Source organism: Macrosteles quadrilineatus, unplaced genomic scaffold (assembly GCF_028750875.1).
Source record: "Macrosteles quadrilineatus isolate MER2022 unplaced genomic scaffold, UCM_ALF_1.0 Scaffold_3__2_contigs__length_128488019, whole genome shotgun sequence".
Taxonomy (NCBI): Eukaryota; Metazoa; Arthropoda; class Insecta; order Hemiptera; family Cicadellidae; genus Macrosteles; species Macrosteles quadrilineatus.
Window position 1 is genome coordinate 12161051 of NW_026542596.1, and position 22229 is coordinate 12183279.

The window sequence follows — 22229 nt, forward strand, 5'->3', positions numbered from 1 at the left end:
GTAGTCCTCTCCTCGGCTCCTGCAGTTCTCTCCTTTCGGCTCCTGCGGTCCTCTCCTCTTGGCTCCTGCAGTCCTCTTCTCTCAGCTCCTGCAGTCCTCTAACTGGCTACGTCTCGGGAAGTGCTGGGCGGCTCACCAACCAGAGCCCAAACGCAGCAGCTCCACACGATGCCACCATAGTCTCGCTGTCGGACGTCGACTCCCCTGTCTCGAGAAGTGCTAGGCGGCTCGCCAACATGAGCCCAAACGCAGCAGCTCCCTACGAGGTCGCCTGTCCCACTGTTGGATGCGGACTGCCCGATAAGTGCTGGGCGGATCGATGTCCCGCTGACTTAAACTGAAATAAATCGGATGCTGGGGCTCAACACGCCAACCAGCTGCACCGAGCTCAACACGCCTCTAGTGCTGGGGAACGGGATGCACCGAGCTCAGCACGCCTCTAGTGCTGGGGGACGGGATGCACCGAGCTCAACACGCCTCTAGTGCGGGACGGGAAGCGCCGAGCTCATCATGCCTCTAGTGCGGGACGGGAAGCACCGAGCTCAACACTCCTCTAGTGCGGGGAAGGGACCCTACGGTGGCGCCTACCGGCGGGGGCGGGCCCGGAGGCCCAACTGACGAAGTCCCCCAAGGATGCTCCTTATATAGGGCCAGAAAGTGCTTGGAGGGGGGGGGGGGAAGTACCCAGTACCGGCCCCCCGGCGAAAGTACTGGGCACTTTTCCCTCAGCACTTTCCCTCAGTTCTTTTCCCTCGTGTCACTAAAGCTCAAAAAAATATTTAAAAAAAATGAAAATTTAAATAAAATGTTTAAAAAATTGAATAAAATATTGGAATTTTTACTTTTTTTAAAAATTTTCTTTTGTAGACAATTTTATGGAAATTTAGGCATATTTATAAAGATTTCATCAATATTTTAGTTTTTTTCTGATAATGTTGAAAATTGGCCTAAAAAAGGCAGGACATATTAGTGCTGAAAAACTGGAAATTTCATTAAATTATCCAAATCTCATTTTTTGGTCTAGAAGTGACATATCATTATCTACCCCGCCGCAGAAAACCTGCAAACTAAGCGAATTTTCATTATTTGTCTGGATTTCTACTAAAATAATCCCATAAAATTGTCAGATTTATTTCCTATTTAAATAACATTAATTTTAATGAGTACCTATGTTTACTGCTACAGGGAAGGTAGTGAGGTGAGTTTTTTACTATCTCTTTTGCTACTTCAGTTATTGCTAAGACCAGTGCCACACTATTCTGTTTTGCCGGTCCGTTTAAACGGGACCCGTTTGGCGGGATGATTCAAACTCATGGGTGTTAATGGGTGCGGTCACATTGTTGCGGTTGTGGTGCGTCGACGGAATCCTGCTGCAGCGTAGCGGGGCGAACACATGCATTACAAATTACTAAAAGTGATTGGTACTGAATATGCATGTAAATAACCCATTCTACTTCTTCCCTTCAGTGGCAAAATATACAATTAGTAACTTCAATTGTGTACTGTCAACTGCCTAGAATTTTTTTCTTGAGTAAGTGGGTTGTGTCCTTTGTGCTCTGTACCAAAGTCAGGGTGGAACTAACCTTGTTGGTAAAGCCGTGGAGGATGTCTAAACACTTCTTGTAGCGTTTGCCGTAGGAGGACATGTAGAAGGAGAAGTTAGGATGATACCAAGGTCTCAGGAGTCTATGAATGGTCAGCTCACTGATTCTACACATTAACCAAACAATGATTTGATAATTGTAAGCATTTGAGCTAATGTTAGGAATAATTATTGTTTGTACGAAAAAGGGTTGGATAAAGTAATTTAAAAAATGCATTTCTAGATGTTTATTTAGACTTGGTTTATCTAGGAATATTATATTTTTTAATCCTTAATGTAGAGTTTAAATTAATAAACTGCATTCATCTATATTATTTAAAATGAAAATAAATACAGTAAAACTTTAAGAAAGATTGAAGCTGAGACACTTCCCTTTACCATTGAGGATACCTCATAGCATGGGCGAAACGTGTGGTTTTGTTCATAGTGTTATTGACTTGACACGGCTCTTACCAGAAGACCGAGAATTTAATGATGCACTAGCCGCTTATGCCTACAAATGAAGATTTTTAACAGATTTTTCGAGAACTAAGCTATAATTGGTTCATGTCATATACTGTGTGACATTAAAATAGTATTAATGCCTCCATACTTGCAGGTTGTTTACAGAAAACCCCGGAAAAAATACACCAATCTACTAAAGATATTTTACCGCCACAGGATCGAGTTGTCTACAATAGATTGGCTCTGTAGCAATAAAATAACAGTCTTATTAGAGTAATGAATTTAGAGTACTGGTACTTACTCGTAGATAGCCGACACATAATCTGACTTGTTCCCGTCTTGTGCATTGATTGACACACCCATTGCGGTTTCTGTAAAAAAGTGCTATTGTTAAAAGTCAAATTTATAAATAAACACATTCTTTGTGTTAGATGGTTAGATGTACTGTACTTTTTAAACAATGTATGTAGCAGTTTATTAAGATTTTATGGTTCTGGACCAAGGGAATCATCTGTTCTTGATCATAGAGCTTTAGATAAATCGCATTGGCTAAAAAAACGGCTAGTCTTAGTCAATAGCAGCTTATTAAGCAGTAACGCTACTCAGGTCACCTAACTTGTTATATGCCCATCCTGCATATTCATTTTAGATTAAACTAGGGTGGTCTGCCGTTACACTTTAGACGCATAAATTAGCGAAGCATTATCTAAAGATTGTTAATGGCTAAAGCAGCTAACAACCTACAATATGTTCCCTTTCAACAGATTCACCGTTTGTTTGCCCGATATTATTTAAGTTCTAAAGAGTGATAAATTTATCTGATAAGTTCATAATCGGTCTAGTGAAAATGGTGGATCCAGAAGCAGGCCTTCAAATGTCTTAACTCTTGATGGCCTACGTAGGACAAACCTAAGCCATATTCTGAAGATCCAATGTCCACAAAAGCTTGTTGGCGATGACAGTTAGTGCAAGTGTAAAATTGTTGTGCATCTAATTCATGTTGGAATTGATTAGCTAACTGCCTATCATTATCAGCTTCTTCCGCCACTGCTTCATCTGGTTCTTCTTGTTCACGACGCCACTCTCTTACAATATTTCCATTATTGGTGCGACGACCAATATTACGACGTGGCCTTTGAGGCATGCTCAAAACAAATATAGCAAAACAGTTACTTCCATTGATAAACTGTTACATTCCAACTTTAACCTGGGATGAAATTAAACATTGATATGTAAACAAAACAGTTATAAACAATTAACATATGTTTATCTTATTTAAATGAAAAGAGATAAACCCATATGTCATAAACCCAATATAATTTTTCTTTCAACTTACATTAAAATAACATGCGGAATTGCGTGACCCGTAAAATAAAACCCAGAAGGAAATTTGCAAATATTTTTTACCATAAACATTGTGCTCAGTATTCTTTAGCTGTTGGCCAAATTTCATATCAATTGGTCAAGCCATTACTTTCTGATGCCATTACAAAGAAGTTACAAAGTGAGGGAAAGTGAGCTTCGCTCAAAAAGTGCATCACTGTCTCTTAATATGATTGATAAGACTCCAGCAGTGCAGTCATCAGTTGATGGATCACCAAACTCACCACAAATGATGTCCAGAGCGCAGTGAGTGATGAAGGGGTACAGGTCCATGGGAGTGTCCTTTGGAGCCTTCTGCAGCTTCTCTACAAGGATGGACGACTTTTCAACAAACACCTCCAGGAAGATGTCCAGGATCTTGAAGTGGAAGGTGGGAGTGATGAGCTTACGGTGGGAATGCCACTTGGCTCCTGTGTGTCGGAAAAATGTTAGTACAAACAGGGGCGTCATTTAGGGGGGGGGGCAGGGGGGCATTTGCCCCCCCTGGATCCTGGGCTAGAGGAAAAAATATGCTGTACTAGCCAATATACAAATATTTTCTACTGTCAAATCCTAAAAAGCACAGCAGACAAAAATCTATACATTCTTGTACAGTAATTTGAAACAACAATTATTATTGTTTTATTGTCCTAGATAGCACATTTTGAGTTTACATAAATTAGTAGTTTTGTTATTCATCTACTTTTTCTGTTTGGTGCTGTACGATAAACCACTTACTTCTAGTTTATATATATACATAAAAATTCAGATTTTTTAGAAGCATTGCTTTGTCATTTAATTTTATGAATTATTCAAGCATTAAAATAAATTTTACGTAATTTATTTTGAACATTGTAGACTACCAATTTAATATAGTTAAATAGAACCTTTTGTACTTTTGTGTCAAATTATTTTATTGGTGATAAAATTTTATTTGCTTTTAAGTTCTTAAATACTTGTATTTTGTTTAAAAACAATAATAAACTGTTATAAACTATAGGCTATAAACAACCGTATTCATTGCTAAATGTTGTACAAGAGAAATTGGTCATGAATCTTATCTTATCATGTTCTTAACAAACACAATATTAATACATCATGGAACTATTGATCACGTTTCTTAGATGACTAACTTACCAACATAAAAATTTTTTTTTGTCTGTTGTCAATAATTCTTAGTTTCATTCACTTTCTGCCTAAATTTAAATACATTTTACTCATTTTTTTTAACTTGAAGTGCTTTTGACAATTAAAATAAGCTTAAACCTCTCTTTTTTTGTTTCAAAACTGCAAAATTTTCCGGGGGGGAACACCCGTACCCCTCTGATTTGGTGGGGGGTATTCCATACCCCCGGTGTTTGCCCCCCAAGGATTTGGTGACGCCACTGAGTACAAATAAATATAGTACACAAATGTTGTTAAAAACTCATCAGTATTATAAGAAACCAGATACAGTACTGGGAATTTAGCAGAACCATTGAATGTTTTTAGAACTGAATACCTAAATACTTGAAATATTCCAAATTTTACTCAAGCTGAACAATAATAGTGATAATTATTCGTTTCTAATTACTGTCAACTTTGTTAACAATTAAAAATTGACTATTCTTTTTACAAGGTTTATAGAAGTAGAATGTCCACCACTAAAGACAAATTTTATTTAATCTTTTTAAAAATTTGATTTCCTTTATTTTGGTATGATTTGGTCTGACTTACCAGTTCCAGTCAATAGACCTGTGCCTAGCCAAGGCTGCAGAAGAGTGTAAACATTAGACTTGTCTATGTGCATGGAACTGCTCATGATCAGCTGTTAACAGAAAAATTAATTGCTTAATGTAGAGTACCTAGGGACCGAGCTTTGCTCGTGGAAAATCATCAGTTTACTCTGAAAGCAGTTTAGTATTGCATATACATTAATGCACTCCCAAACTCCTCAATGCTCACCTTAACTACTTCCCTCACCACTCCCTACGTCGTGGATCTGTGTGCCCTCCTTTCATATACCATTTTAGAATTGCAGATGCATAAATGCCACAGACAGTTTCCACACTCTGCACTGTTAGCCTTACTACTTCCTTCACCATTTCCTACGTCATTGACCTGTTTTCCTCCCTTCTTTAAGCATTTTAGGATTGTAGATACCTTAATCTGATCCATATTAACAGTTCCCACACTCTGGCCTGCTCACCTTTACTAATTCCTTCTCCACTTCCTACGTCGCGGGCCTGATTCTCTCCCTTCCATAGCATTTTAGGATTGCAGATACCTTACTCTAATTGTTATAAACAGCTCACCTCGACTACTTCCTTCACAACTTCCTACGTCACGGACCTGTTTTCCTCCCTTCCCATTGCATTTTAGGATTGGAGATACCTTAATCTAATCGTCATAAACAGCTCCCACACTCCGGACCGCTCGCCTTTACTACTTCCTTCAATACTTCCTACGTCACGGAACTGTTTCCCTCCTTTCCCACGGCATTTTAGGATTGGAGATACCTTAATCTAATCGTCATTAACAGTTCCCACACTCCAGAATGCTTGCCTTTACTACTTTCTTCATCACTTCCTACGTCGCGGACCTGTTTCCTTCCCTTCCCATAGCATTTTTGGATTGCAGATACCTTAATCTAACCGTCATAAACAGTTCCCACACTCCGGACTGCTCGCCTTTACTACTTCCTTCACCACTTCCTACGTCACGGACCTGTTTCCCATCCTTCCCATATCATTTTATGATTGTAGATACCTTAATCTAATCGTCATAAACAGTTCCCACACTCCGGACTGCTCGCCTTTACTTCTTCCTTCACCACTTCCTACGTCGTGGACCTGTTTCCCTCCCTTCCCATATCATTTTATGATTGTAGATACCTTAATCTAATCGTCATAAACAGTTCCCACACTTCAGACTGCTCACCTTTACTACTTCCGTAATCACTTCCTACGTCACGGACCTGTTTCCCTCCCTTCACATAGCATTTTAGGATGGCATATATCTTAATCTAATCATCATAAGCCGATCCCACACCCTGGACTGCTCGCCTTTAATACTTCCTTCGTCTCTTCCTACGTTCGCGGACCTTGTTTCCCTCCCTTCCCATAGCATTTTAGGATTGTAGATACCTTAATCTAATCGTCATAAACAGTTCCCACACTCCATACTGCCCACCTTGACTACTTCTTTCACCACTTCCTACATCAATGACCTGTTTTCCTCCCTTCCCATAACATTTTGGATTGCAGATACCTTAATTTAATCGTCATAAACAGCTCCCACACTCCGAACTGCTTGCAATTACTACTTCCTTCATCACTTCCTACGTCACGGACCTGTTTCCTTCCCTTCCCATAGCATTTAAGGATTGCAGATACCGTTATCTAATTGTCATAAACAGTTCCCACACTTCACACTGCTACCCTTGACTACACTACAATGTATTGAGTAATCTTCAGTATAATCTTTGCTCAATAGTAACAACTGATGTTTTTTTTTCCTTTTGTACAGTATTTTAAATTTGCTATTATACTGTGGATAGACATCTTCAAGTCTTTTGTTTACTTTTTCCTTGTTATTTAATTCAGCCAAGATGGTTATTTAGCAACCCATTAGACTAATGTAAAAAAATGTGACTTTCAGTTTCATTTTTCAGTCAGATTTTTGTTGGCAGTTCTAACTGCAGTAAACTCGTTACCTATAAGGCCAAAAATAAACTATTTACAAGATTTGAAGAAAATCGTCAGAGCCGTTTTCGAGAACTTTCTGCAGGCAAGCAAGCGAGCAAGAATACATACAAGCAAACATTGCTCGTATTAGAGTATAGGATAATGCTTGAACAATGATTTACATTCTGAGGCGCCTCGGTGAGTTTCAGTATTAAGTTTAACTAATATGCAATTTCACTAATTTACTCTCAGAAACTGAATATTAATTTGAAACTGTTTTTCTTTGTGACAGCTAATTTGAGAGAACGGCTGGGCATAGAAACTTGGTAGAGGTGTCTAAAGAAAGGTCTTGGTCTGTAGATGAGCCATCAAAAGAGAAATGTGGTAAATTCCCTTGGGGCTCTGCCCCAGAGGCTTCTAAAGTTCACTCAGCAGTTTTGTTTACATTACGACCATATGGATAATTTTACACTACTTTTAATGAACCAGCTGTTAATATTAAAATTGTATTCAAAGGTCTACTGAAACTGTCAAAATTAAATGTTTACACATTATTTTTTATGGTTTCAACAAAATGATGAATTTATGATACGTTTTAAATGTTTTGTTCAAAAATCTATGCTTTATTGCTCTTAACAAGTTTGAAATTTTGAAATCAGTGTGACATATCAGTTTCAAAGGAACATATAATTATTCCTTATCGGGTTAGCTTATACATATTGTAAGGTTCAAGAATATTATTGAATTCAAGAAAGAAGACTAGAAATTCATTCATTGGTTGAAAAGTTTTCAATAATTGGGTTGAAAATTGTGTCATAGATGATTACATTGAGAATGAGAGCTGTGTTCAAGTTTTGGAATAGTCTAACTACGGAGTATGTTTCATCTATGGTTTTGGTGAAGTACGGTAGGTAAATTAATGTCAATTCAGGTATTTAAAAAAATGTGTACAGGGTTTTTACTTTGATGTACACAACTAGCTAGGTCGAACAACGCCTCTAAACCTCACTACATACAACAAATTCTGAAACACAACAGTGCCATCACATCTCATCAGTCATCGCATTTGCATAATTGGTTAGGTACCAAGGCTGGACTAAGGTTATGGATTTGGTTCTGCAAATGTTCAAGATTTGTGGTCAAATTTCCTACAATTATGGTTCATTCCATCCACGAAATACATGCACAGCTTTATGTAATCGATATGGCCAATTCAAAACTACCCCATGGAAATAACGAGTTCTCCTCAAAATTCGCACGTTATGTTAACGTAGTAAAACTCGTGATAGGAATAAACAGAATTAACACCCATCTTGCGGCATCGTACATAGCTCCGCCATTTTGTTGGTTTTACTTTTCCAGGAACCGGAAGCCATTTCTGTTGTCTCCGTGTTTCCAATTGGTCAACCATGTTGTTTCAGTCTCATTGGTGGAGTCATTGCGTACGGTGCTATTAGTGTTCCATTGTGTGAGTTTTTTACGTTAAACCTTTTATAGATTATAGTGTTTTGTGATTTGTTTTTAATTGCATGTTGTATCATGACTTGACTGCTATACAGTGCATATTTTTTGACTACTACCCTCTGTAGTGTATTCCAACTTAGGTTGGGCGTTTGTGTATTGTTAGTTGTAATGTGTTAGTTAAGTTTTTTCACCTGAAGACGGGATCAGATTCCAGATCCCGAAACGTTGTGTATTGTTTTTTTACATTCGTGATGGAAAATGTCCGCAATAAACCTTTGAACAGTATTATTGAATTTTTTTTTTTTTTATTTTCAAAAATCAAAGTTACTTCCCATTCAGAATCAGAATCTTTATTGCCATTGATCAAATACATTGAGATAGGCATTGTCAAATTAGGCTAAATATATACATTGGTCGATAATACAAAGTAACAGAATAAAAAAGGCTTAAACTAAAGGCTAGATTTGAACAGTCGAACCCAAGAATTCTTGAAGAGTGTAAAATGGATTTTCTAACAGCCACGAGTAAACTTTAGACTTGTAGATAGGAATGGTTGCTTCAAAGAGAGGCTCAGGCAGCTTATTATAGAACTTAATACAATTAATTTTAAAAGAGTTACCTGTAAGTGCAAGCCGGTGCTGAGGAATGTCCAGTGCTCCTTTGCCTCTTGTGTCATGTGAGTGAATGTCCTGTCGAGTGTAAAATTTATGTAGATTACATTTTGTGTACATCAAGACATTGTAAATGTATAGGTTGATGACTGTGCAAATGCGATATTTTACAAAGAGTGGTTTGCAGTGTTCCACAGGGCCCACCCCGGCAATTGTGCGGATGATTTTCTTTTGTAGTGTAGTAAAAGAACATCATAAATATGAGGTGAATAACCCCATAAAATAAGACCGTATTGCAAATGAGATTGAAACAAGCCAAAATATGCTGATCTCAGGTACTCCATGCTGATAAGAGGTTTAAGTTTTCCAAAAAAGATAAATGACTCTTGACAACTTCTTACAAAGATTGTTAATATGAGTTTTCCAGTTCAATCTGCTGTCAAGGTAAATTCCCAGAAGTTTGACTGAATTTTCAGGTAGGTTTTGTAAAAGAGAAAAAATTATACTTTGAGTTTTATTTTCATTACAAATAAGTTGATTAGAGGAAAACCGGTTCAAAGCATGATTGTTCGCATCCTGAATTGTGTGGGCAAGAAGGTTTAGATCTCTATTGGCAGCAAAGATTGTTGTGTCATCAGCATAGATTGTACATTTTACAGGTAAATTACGAGGAAGATCATTTATGGCCACAATAAAAAGAAAAGGGCCAAGGACAGAGCCCTGCGGAACACCGGCCTTGATATGTGTAACTGATGAATTTTTACCTTTAACACATACAAACTGTGATCTATTGGTTAGATATGATTTGAGTAATTGTAATGAGTTGCCCCTAATTCCATAAAATTGAAGCTTCTTAATCAAGATATCAAAAGGGATACAATCAAAAGCTTTGGTGAGGTCATAGAGGAACATTGACACTGATTCTCTATTTTCAAATGCATTCAAAATGGACTGTGTAATTTCTGACACCAATGTAGTGGATCTACCTGGTCTGAAGCCATACTGTGAATCAGTTAACAGGTGGTTTGAATCAAAATAATTAGTTAACTGCTTTAAAATAATTGCTTCAAATATTTTAGAAAATGTTGGAACAATGGAGATAGGGTGATAATTTTGACAAAGTGATTTATCTCCTTTCTTAAAAACCGGAATTATTTTAGCAATTTTTAATTTTTGTGGAAAAATGCCAGCACGAATTAATAGCATTAATAGCATTATTTGTAAGCAACTTTTAATGTTAACATATTAATGCCAGTTTGAAGAAACCACCTTTATCCAAAAAAATTTTTCTTATTAAAAATATTATGTAATCTCTAAACGGTTATCGTTTTATATAGCAAACATTCGGAGGAAATGTGACAAAAAACGCTCAAATCTGGGGTTTTCGACGTTTGTAGTTTTACTTCCTAAGTAGGAAGGCTAAGTAGGTAGGAAGGTATTTTTAGGGAAAAGTACCGATATCGTTGTCAAAATGTGGTTGTGAATAGGCCTAATTCGGCCTACGTAGGGCCTACCCAAGTGATGGGCTATGGGCCAAGATTTTCCATATGGTCCAGCCTGGTCCAGCAATTGCAGCACAAAGAGGTAAGTAGTGTAGCGTCAGCTGATGACGTTGTCATAGCAACGCATTATGATTTAGTCTGGTTTTTGTTTTTCTAGAGTATTGTACACAAAATTTAATTCTTTTATTAAAACACTTTTCTCTTACTTAACTTATTTGGTCGTAATTTATTTGATGTACACAAACAACCACGACCAGAGTAGAAACCAAAAGTGACACATTGGAAAAGCGAGTTTAGCTACATCTGTAAGACCTCTGTTACGATCAAAGCGAAATTAGAAAGATCTTCCAAGATCGCAGCAACATCCACGATCACCCACTGCAGTTGTGACTTTTTACTTTGCACTTAACACAACTGTGCTTGAAGCGCCGTCAATGAGTAGAAACCTTTTTTGTAAGCTATTAGTGACGATTATTTAAAAACATGTAAGTTTCCCAGCACTATACAACACTGATTCACGGTCTTTTCTCCCAATTCTCCGGTTAAAACTCAAGAACAATCGTTGCATTTGCGTTTAATTAAACCGGTTAAGTGAGTCTCAAAGTTTTTAATCTCACTTGGTTTGGATGTGCCTACAAAACTTGATCGGAAATGGTTGCAGTATTTGTAAACAGTATTTAATGTAAACATATCAGTGACAGCTAGAAGTGAGAACTAATCCAAACAGCTGATCGTTATTTCATAAAATGTAATATAGTAAACATTGAAAGAAAATTTGAAAAAAATCTAACAAAATTGGGTTTTTGATGGTTCGTTATTTTGTTTTCAAAGAAGCAAGGCCATGTTTTTATAGCCAAAGACACTTACCAATCCAGTAAATACAGAAAAATGATTTGAACCTTGATCGGTTCTTTAGTTCTCTAGAGTAGGATGCGTAAAATTACATTTTGACGTCACAGACAGAATGACAGAGTTGACAGACAAACAGACTGACAGACAGACAGAAATTGAGATAAGACTCGTTTCGGCTTTCTTAGGATATGAAACGTAAAAATAACCAAAAACTGCATAATTCTAAGCGATGTACAAACAAAAGTGTAATTTTATTTATATAGATGAACCAATTAAAATAAAATAGACATGACCGTTAATTTTGATGGAGCAACTTAGTACAATACAATTTTTAAGTCTGTAAACAATTTAGTTAATGTAAAAAAAATTGATTTTTATGTTTTACTAGCTGGCCCGACAGACGTCGTCCTGTCCTAATGTGGTTTTATGTCAAATGCTCATTCATTTTCAAGATGAGCTCGTTCGCATGGCTCAATCACGTCCTGGTTGGAGCTTGTTCGCTGTGCTAACTCACCTTTTGGTTGCAAGTTAGCTGTTGTCATCAATTTAAAAAAATAATAGTGCTGCACCCAGTTGGTAAACCTATTAAATTTTTAATGCTATTGAACATCACAGAATCAAATTCTTTAGTTGAACCAGCTTGAAGATTCTTTAATTCCATTTAAATATGAATAAATAACTTCTTGATCAGCATTGTACGTGTTATTAAATTTACGGAAAGTAAATAAAAGAAACGTCTTATAACACTTAAAACATATATTTACGCTTATACTGTTACTCACAAGACGGTAAATATACAAAAACCACTCACCATCGTTTTTGTATATTTACCGTCTTGTGAGTAACAGTATAAGCGTAAATATATGTTTTAAGTGTTATAAGACGTTTCTTTTATTTACTTTCCGTAAATATGAATACTCATAAGGTTACATGGGAAACTCCAGAGCCACTGGGGCAGAGCCCTTTTGACGGATCTGCACCAAACTTTACACAAACCATCCTTGAATAATGCTTAACAATGCCTGAAAGTTTCATTACAATCTGTCAAGCGGTTTCGGAGTCCATAAAGGACAAACAAACAAACATGCATACAAACAAACATACATCGGATTATATATATATAGATCAAATTATGTTAATCACCTCTAAATGCTCTGGCCTGGTGAGGTGGACTTCCGCTATTGGGCCGTTCCATACTCTGAAGATTGGACCGTAATTCTCAGTTCTGCTTCGGAACACTTTCATAAGTTCTAAAAAATGAAATTTTTTCATTTCTACAGCATCAATGACATTTTATAATGGACAATCTTAAAAAAAGCTTTATGACCAAGTGACCTATGTCTCAACTAGATTATTGCAATAATATGTGAAAATATGTGCAAAAAAAAAGATTTTGCTGTTTTATTTTGTATAACAAATACTTTTAATGCATTCACATAAAACTAGGTTACTTTGGGTAAAATTACCAACCAAATAGAAATATCACATTTAACCGCAAAAAAAAGCTATACAATAGTTAAGTTATACAGTAATATATCATTTTTACAATAGTGGAAACAACAACCTTAAAATGTATTTATTTTGGTAAAAAAACTAATTTCAATTTATTGTAAAATCAGCATTACTAATTGCCCAAACAAGTGGAAAATATTATATTATTATTCAATAGCACCAGCTTATACATATGACAGCAAGGTGGTTCTAATTACCGTACCATTTCTTGGCACCAACAAATCCATGACATTTCCTAGAACTGGAATAGTAGGTGGTCCTGGGAATTTATTGACCGATTTTTTGAACTTGTATCTCTGAACTGACTTCTTGACAAAAAATACAACAGCCACCACTAGAATGACACAACTGACAAAAAGCTCTGATACAATCATCTGAAAAAGACAACAACCTATTATTTAGAGTCAGAAAATTGTTATGGACATGCAAAGCAGTAAGTGATAAAATACAAGACCAACCAACATCACTTCTTGACCTACGTTATAATGTTTTTATACTTTACGTTTATACTTTATAAGTATTTATAAGACCTCATTCAGTTTGTACACTGTTTGACATAGCAGCTGTATTGTTGATTAACCGAATAAAATTATTTTATTATTGTATCTTGTTTTTAGTTTTCTTCAAAACTTATTTTTTATTAGCGAATTGCCCTATAGGGAAGTAGCTATTAGCGTAGGTGGCACGGTGATACGTGGAGCCAGGACCAATATACTTGTTCATTTTGATGTCCCTAGAACCCAAAAACACTATTCGTTAATAAATATTGTAAGAAAGGGGATTAACCCCGTACCCACGGTGCTCATCTAAGCAGACACTCTGGTCACGTTACACTTAGACGACCAGTTGGTGTGAACAGAGTTGAACAGTAGCATGAGCATCGATTTACAAATTCCTTTCCCAGCTGATGTGAGCTAGGCGATGACCGGTAGGGCTAACTTCCAAGAAACATCGTTAGCCTACAAGCCACACACCCTATCGGTAATCAGCCAATGAGAAGGGCTAATGAAGAAGATTGAGGGGTGAGGAGTCTCGGAGCTGGAGGACCTGGAGAGGACAATAGATGAGATCGCCACGGGCCACTGGACCAAGAAGATCAGGAGTTTCGGAGTGCGTGTATCGGTGCATGTGCTTCTGGGACAAATCAACAGTATGTAAAAAGAATAAAATATATAAATAAAGTTTTGTAACACAAACAAGTCATATAATTTGTCAGTAACTCATTCTTTTAAAATTTCAATTGACTTTCTTTTCTTGTAAATTTAATGTTGTAAATTAATTTATCTTACTATTGTTGTTCTTTGCCTTTTCAAAGTTTCTTTTGCTGATGTAACACTTTGTAACTTTTGTTGTTTTGCTAAGTTTTTAATTTTGTTCATTACACGTTAAGTAACATCCTTAAGCAGTCTTATGTCTCATTAACCTAACACCTCTTGACTAAGCTAAGCGAGTGAAACCTTTAGGAAACTTTAATTTAAAGTGAGGCATGGGACTCGCAATATATATATATATATATACTAAATGTTTAATTATTTATTTCATTTATTAATATATATATATATAAGGAAGTAGGAGTATGGTAAGGAGTGTTGAGTGTGGGAATGGATTAATGTGTCTGCAATGCTAAAATGCTATTTGAAGAGACTGTAGACTGTAGATTAAAATGATTACGAAGCACCAATCGATACATATTTCGATACATGCAATCGTTTTCAATAGAAATTTACAACTGAGTTGACAACAGCTGATTTTTACTCCATAGTGGCTAAAAAAGATTTTTCCTACAGTTGCCTAAAAATGTACATGTTCTCTCACTGATTTGAGAAAACAAAGTGGCCAATTCGCTCATCAGTGAGACAATGTTAACATTTTGCTCACTAGTTGCACAAATAACTATTTACTCCCTAAAGAGTAAAAATGCTACTTTATAACCACGACGCATGCATTAAAAACGACTGTTTTTACTGCAGTATTACAAAAACAATCTAATATGAACCCTTGATGACTCCGCTTAATTTTGTGGATGCCTCTGCGAACGCCACCTAGTAAATATTGTAAATTAATTTAAAAATTGAAACTCTTCCAAAAACTTAAACAATATTCATTTATCCTAAAAAAATATCGTCAACTGATAAAGTGTTATCAAACAAAAGATTTAAAATTACACATTATTTACGAAACATATTAGATATTTAAGATCTTCGACACATACCTTGCTGGATGTGTGATATCAAGACGGTAGTGTTTAAAGTGAAGTGGCGCTTACAGTATAGTGTACTGTCTGGGAGGCCGACTTGTTATCGGTGGACATTGGCCGCACGTTCCGCCACAGGTCTGTGCCTAACTGGCCAACCACAGTTGTGTAGCAGACGACGCGCCTCCGTGCCGTCAGGGCCAAGGTGCTGTGCAAACACGAGAAATAGGCCAACATTCTTTATCATACAACCCAATGATAGTATTCTAGGTATTCTTTGAAATAGTTTAAACCCTTACACAAAATGTCTATGTCGTTTTTGATATTGGTCTAAGGTTAAGGTTCTGGTTAATATTTACGTCAATCCAAAAACATTTTAACGAATAATTCCTTTTTATGCAGTGGTAGTAAATATATCTATAGACCATGTTACAACTGAAACCGAGTTATGATGTAAATTTTTACTATTTCGCATCGTGTTGTATAGGAGAGTATTTTACACTCACTTTTTTTTTTAAGAGGTTGGCGGCCTCTTTTAACCTTGCATTTGCCCGTCCACATAGACTAAGCGCCCGTGCGTGGATCGTTTACAGCAAAGCAAGGAGTGAGCCGGTACAGTACAAAGGTGAACTGTACTGATAAAGGATCCGAACCCACGACATCACTGCCTTGGGCCCGAAGTCCGCGACGCTACCGACTGAGCCACCGACTCACTAAAGCACTCCTTTTGATATTTACTACACTCCATCACTACTCTCGGCTTTTGCAAAACTTCTACAAAACAAAAAAGTTTTTGATATATATACATAAAAAATGTTAGCGAATCCCTTCTTCGTTTTTTTTTAACTTACAAGAATAGCGCAGCTTATTAACTGAAAATTTTCTTTGGTAATGAAAAAACTGTGTTGATTCTAGGAGGATGAAACATTATTAAACATTAATGTTTAATCCTCCTAAGTTCAAATTCCACACAGACTTTTGTATAAGAAGCGTACAATTTTTTAGAAGTATCATTGTGTGTTATATTGCTTTAAATAGCCAACTTGTTTTTCAAGTTTGTTGAAAACACCATTATTTAGTTCTTAAAACCATTTTAGCCATGGGAAAATATTATAACACCAATTTGAACATACGGGCATGAATCATAACTTAAAATACTGAAAATATTTTTACTAGTCCCTAAATGGGGTAGGTACCTCTAAAACTCAAACTGCGAAATAATAAATACCACTTAATTCGAAAGCGATCTGTAGCTGGTGAAGGATACACTACTTACAAAACAATTAATTTCACCCTTGAGATATAAAATACCTTCTGAATCGACTTAGATTAGATTCACCTTTCACTCTGTAAGCTAGGATTTGTAGAGCTGCGACTGTCCGCTTATCAATATTTCGCTAATGGCTAAACAAACCGACAGCTTTACGATTCCTTTGTAATAATTAGGGCTTTCGTCGAATTATAACTAATTTATTTAAAGAAATACAAGGTGATTTTTTCTTTTCAACGCAACCCGTTTAACAAAAAACCTATAGCTTATAAAATGTTGGCATCCCTGTTTTATTTAGCACTAGCTGTGTACCCGTTCTACGCACGGGGATCAGTTGAAACCTTCTTATGTAAAGAACAGCAGTTGGTTTGCATATTTTCAGATATGCTGGCCAAACTATTTATTATACATAACTTCATTTTATGTCGTTTGTTGTTGTTCCGGATCGGTATGACAATCAATAAAGGGCTAAATTACCTGTGTCCGCCGGTCGATCCTAATGTATCCTATTACAGGAGATGCATTTCGGCGAAATTAAATCGCCATCATCAGTCCTAATATAAGGTCTTGAGCTTCCCCATTAGGTGCATCTTGGAGTTTTTGAAACACATACACGAACTGTACACTTATACACATAACGAATAAAACATAAATACACGGTAGGCCTACTTTTATTTTTACTATGGACAAGTAGACGCGCGTCGGTTGTGTGCCGAGTCTTGACTGAAAACGCTCATTTAAAAAATGTAAGTTTCCCAGCAATATACAACACTGATTCAAGGTCTATTTCCCGGTTATCAAAACTCAAGAACAATTTTATGCACAAAGAATCTCTATTTTCATTTACTGTTACCCTACAAATTATTGCACTTGCGATTAATTAAATCCGTTATGTAAGGAAAAACGTTTTTAATCTTAATTGGTTTGGATTTGCTTTCAAAACGTGATCGGAAATGGTTGCGGTATTTGTAAACAACATTCAATGTAAACATATCAGTGACAGCTAGAAGAAATAATCTTGATTTGAACAGCTGTTCGTTATTTCATAGAAGAATATGTGCTAAACATTGGGAGAAATCTTTACAAAAATCGCACAAAATTGGGGTTTTAAACGTCCGTAATTTTATTTAAAAAGTGGTGACGCTATATTTTAATGGCTAAAGACAATCTCGACAATCCAGTGAATACATTAAAATGATTTGGAACTTGATAGGAACTCTCGTTTTTCAGGAGAGGGCCGCGCAAAATGGCTCTTGGTCCGTAACAGACAGGAAGACAGACAGAATTTTAGTTGAGACTTGTTTCGGTTTCTTTAATGTATAAAACGTAAAAATAACCTAAAAGTTTATGATTCTGAGCAATGTACAGACAAAACTCTAATTTTATTTATATAGAAGATAGATAGATAGGTACTTCATTGCCGATCAGCTGATATGCACTGTTACATAATTATCACAATAGGTTTAGTGTTATCTATATATTTAATTCCGTAAGCGAATTGGACCCCACGAAATATATCGAGCTAGGAAAAAGGTAGCATGGCTGTTGAGGGTTCATTTGAAAGGTTAAGGTCCAAGGATAGTGGGGAAAATATCAGAAGTGTCAACAGTATACCCCTGCTCTGCCCACAGACCGTCAAAGATTCAGTCGTTTTCTAAGGAACTACTGCTACAGTGTTTCTATAAGCTGTTTTGAATATACCAGCTGATGTAAACATTGCGTATTTGTTTGTTTATTATTGATTTTAGTGTGTTGTTAGGTTAAAATGGTAATGCAGAGTTGAAATGTATCATGTCTTTAGGGGAATACCGCGACTACGAAGTCTCCCTTATTTGGGAATGGTCCTCAGCATAGAAGATGGTTAAAGGCCAAATTACAACGGAGATGAAGGTCAGCAATTGCTGATATGGGCAGTTAGGAATTTATTGTTAATAGGATTAAAAATTATTTTGCAAGCTCAATGAGCATAGAAGAATACGTAGGCCTATGTTTAAAGTAAATCGTTGGTTTATGGCAATAAAGATTTGAAAATAAGATTCCAGGTGAGATTCCAATACCCAATAAATCAACTATTTATTGGTTCGTCAAAAATTTAAGGAAAACGGTTCTGTAGATAAAAGTATACCTACAGAACATACTCTATTTGAGAAAGCGAAATCACCATTATTGTATAACACCATTATTATTTAAAGTTAAATTTAATTTAAAGTGTAATTTTATAAAATAACCTCTATGTAATTATAAATTTTAGAATCACACAATGTATAAATGCTACACAATGCAGAAATTGTAAAGAGCAATAAATAAATAAAGGAGAACCATGATAAGTCTTATCATTGAGTATACACGTAACTTTATGTGTGCAATGGTCTTATTTACAATAGCTGTCATACCCATGCATCGCAAACGGGAACAGAACGCTAAAAATATTACTGTATGTATGTTCTATAGATCTGTTATATGAAATAGTTATTTAACATGAAAATGTCCTCAACTAAACACAATGCTGTTGAAACACATTAGATAAAGCGCCAATTAAATCATTTTAAAACGCTCGTATCAATTTGACAGTTATAAAACTAATTGTATTCATATGAAAACGAAGAAACTTTGGAAGCCGTCAGATGATTGCCCTATTAATTATAGGAGGGTATGGTGAATAGAAAAAAAAGCTCGTCCATTAGGCCTGCGGTATACTGGCTCTATTCGTGAAAAATTAGCTCAATTTCACGTAATTGACCATGTGAGATACTCCAAACTTTTACATTTATAATTTTATAGTCCCTTCCATCCAAGTCATTTAGCTTGATCAGTGATGCATTAAAAATAAACCACGCTACTCCGATTCCCAGACATTATATTGGGGGTAAACAAACATACAAACACAATACCAAGATATATATATATATGTGTGTGTAATAGGTTTTTCCCATTTTCACCCTGTAAACATAAAATTTTGCAATTTCTTTCCGAACCATTTTGTAGGGCTCAAAAAAACAAATAATTAGTACATTGAAGCATTGTTGTATGTCTAACGGTTACAGAAAAATCCCAAAAAAGTGTAAATTTAAAATTAAAATGTTATTCTAAAGGAGAATAAATAAACTGTTGTAGCTTGCTCAAATATATATATATATATATGTATATGTATATATACCGGGTGTCCGAAAAAGACTCCATAGTTTTAAAAATACCTCACGATACTATTGTTCAAATGGATGAGTAATTTAATCATTTCGTGCTGTGTAGAGTATACTTAAAAGTTTTAGTTTCGTCCGTTTGGCAATAAGTTGCTTACACCTATTTTTTGGCCTTGAACATAGTTTTGGTAATAAATGATGGTAAAAATAATAAAATATTAATGATAAAAATGAGTAAAAATAGCTTGCATGTCTGCAGGGCTACAAATGGTTCGCATATTGAGGTGTGATAGTGTTAAAATAACTTTTATTACCTTTCATTTCATGGATCAGCATAGCCTTCTCTATGGTATCAGTCGTTGAACAGTAGTTTGTATCTAGTACAATAAATAAATTAATTTTCAAACTAGGTACAAACAAACATACATACATACATACATTGGATTTTATATATAGGAAAATATGGACAGGCCGATGGAAGATATAGTTAAAACCTTTATTTGTATTGTAAAGAAGGACGGTTAATTATTAAGCTAAACGTGATGATTGGTTTGTTTGAAGACTTACGACGATGGTTTTTTTTTCGTTAAGGAAATATAGAAACAGTATTTTATGGTTTGAAGAAACTCACTGAATTTGTATCTGTATTCTGTCGATCTAGCATGTCTGTCCTGGATTCCTTACTTAAATGATGCTTAAAACAACAAATATTCCCCAAAGTAAATTTACAACATTGAATGAACATAGGTTCAAATGGTGGAGGTGAGGGAGATAGATTAATATTACGGCTTCTTGGCCATGATATGACAAGGCGGCCTTAACAACCCTACAACTAATTAGCTGGGTATGTTTTTGAAGATGTTGTCAATGACTGTCTTAGAGTTCTTAAACTCCCTTGTATATGAGGATATTTTATGATGCAGGCCGTATGGTCGCATCATGTGCAAAAAGCTTGTGCTAGAAAATCCATCGCTCAGAATCTTAATATTGAAATCACCAAGAACGACAATCTTGAATGGCTTTTGAAGAATAAAATCCAGACATGCTTCTAAGACCTCGAAAAACTCCTCGCAAGCATAACCAGGGCTCCTGTAGACACCAAAAATTACGACTGCGTCATGGATCGATATCGCAATTTTGGACACTGATAGACGACAAGAATCCTCAAAACAAAACCGGGACACATACATCAATAATCTGAATATATTTTCGTGCTAGCAAAGCAAGCATAGACTCCACCTTTTTGACGAGATTGGCAGCAGAAGGCTGCAACTTGTGTATTCCAGAAAACTAAATTAATTAAACTGTTCTTGTGTTAGATTATGCTCTGACAGACATAAGATGTCAGGGACTTTACTTTCTAAATGGATTTCTAGAAGTTCTTTGTTTGTCCTAACACCGCAGGTCCATTCCGATGTTTTGGTGGAAAACTGAAAAAAGAGGATTTAGGGCCTGAATCGGAAATTTCTCTCGCTACCCTCTCTATACATACTAACTTCCTCTTTTAGCGAATTTCGCATATAGGTAATAAGCTATAACCGTAGTACTCATGGTAAGACCGATTGCCACGAAACTTGGTACATATGTGTAGAATTTCATGGAATAGGTTTATACACCATCAATTTCGTGATCCGTCCAATCGGCTCCACCCCAGTGGCTCTGGAGATTCCCATGTTAACCTTATGAGAAATGGAATTAATGAATCTTAACAGCTGTTTCAATTAAACAAGTTGGTTCTGTTCTATGATGTGCAATAGCATTAAAGTTACAAGGATTACCAACAGGGTGCAGCACTATTTTTTCTTTTACATTTATGACAACAGCTAATTTGCAACAAAAAGGTGAGTGAGCATAGCGAACGAACTTCAACCTGGAGGCGGGTTAGCGTAGCGAACGAGCTAACCTGAAGGCAAGTGAGCGCAGCGAACGAGCTCCAACCTAAAGGTGAGTGAGCGTAGCGAACGAGCTCCAACCTAAAGGTGAGTGAGCGTAGCGAACGAACTTCAACCAGGACGTGATTGAGCCATGCGAACGAGATCATCTTGAAAATTAAGAAGTTAAACGGGGCAAAACCCGCGGGTTACAGCTAGTATATATATATATATGTGTCCGTTAGCACGATAAATTGAGCAAAAATTATCCGATTTTGATGAAATTTGGTAGAAACGTGTAATCCTACGTTTATTCGAACGAGTTCGCGAACCAGCACGATCGGACCACGGGAACAGGGGTCTATGGGGGGTTTTATGAGGTAAAAATTGCGTTTTCCCATTTTGACTCCTGAAAACATAAAATTTCTCAATTTCTTTCATCAAGATTGGGGGAGTCGTCATCTTTGTCTTTATTTTCTCATTGTCTGGTGATTGTTTTGTTTGTAGATATTCTATTGTCTTCCGTTATTTAACGGAGCTGGCGTATATATGGTCATCCAGGAATTCTTTTAAACTGTAGTAGGGTTTGTTCGAGGAGATAATTTTTCAATTGGATAGTGATAGTTAGTAATAGTTTTTAGCCGATGTGGTAGTAAGTTGTAAAGTTTCATCCCTCTATATTTTGGGTTTTTTTCTCCTGGTGTTGTAGTTATGTGTTTCAGATGGTTTTTGGGATTCA

General features: G+C 36.2%; 2 protein-coding genes across 2 annotated transcripts in view; both read right to left on the reverse strand.

Annotated features, from left to right (window-relative positions):
* LOC128988971 (farnesol dehydrogenase-like) overlaps nt 1–22229 on the reverse strand; it is a 424915-nt gene that overhangs the window by 51568 nt on the left and 351118 nt on the right. The gene's annotated exons all lie outside the window — the stretch shown is intronic.
* On the reverse strand, nt 1475–15279 carry LOC128988970 (cytochrome P450 4C1-like). The gene is made up of 7 exons (XM_054410782.1): nt 15228–15279; nt 13218–13389; nt 12647–12753; nt 5126–5216; nt 3655–3840; nt 2349–2418; nt 1475–1710 (listed from the first exon to the last, which is right to left on the reverse strand). The coding sequence occupies exons 2-7, from the start codon at nt 13387–13389 to the stop codon at nt 1506–1508; spliced, it is 831 nt and encodes a 276-aa protein (XP_054266757.1). The 5' UTR covers nt 15228–15279; the 3' UTR covers nt 1475–1505.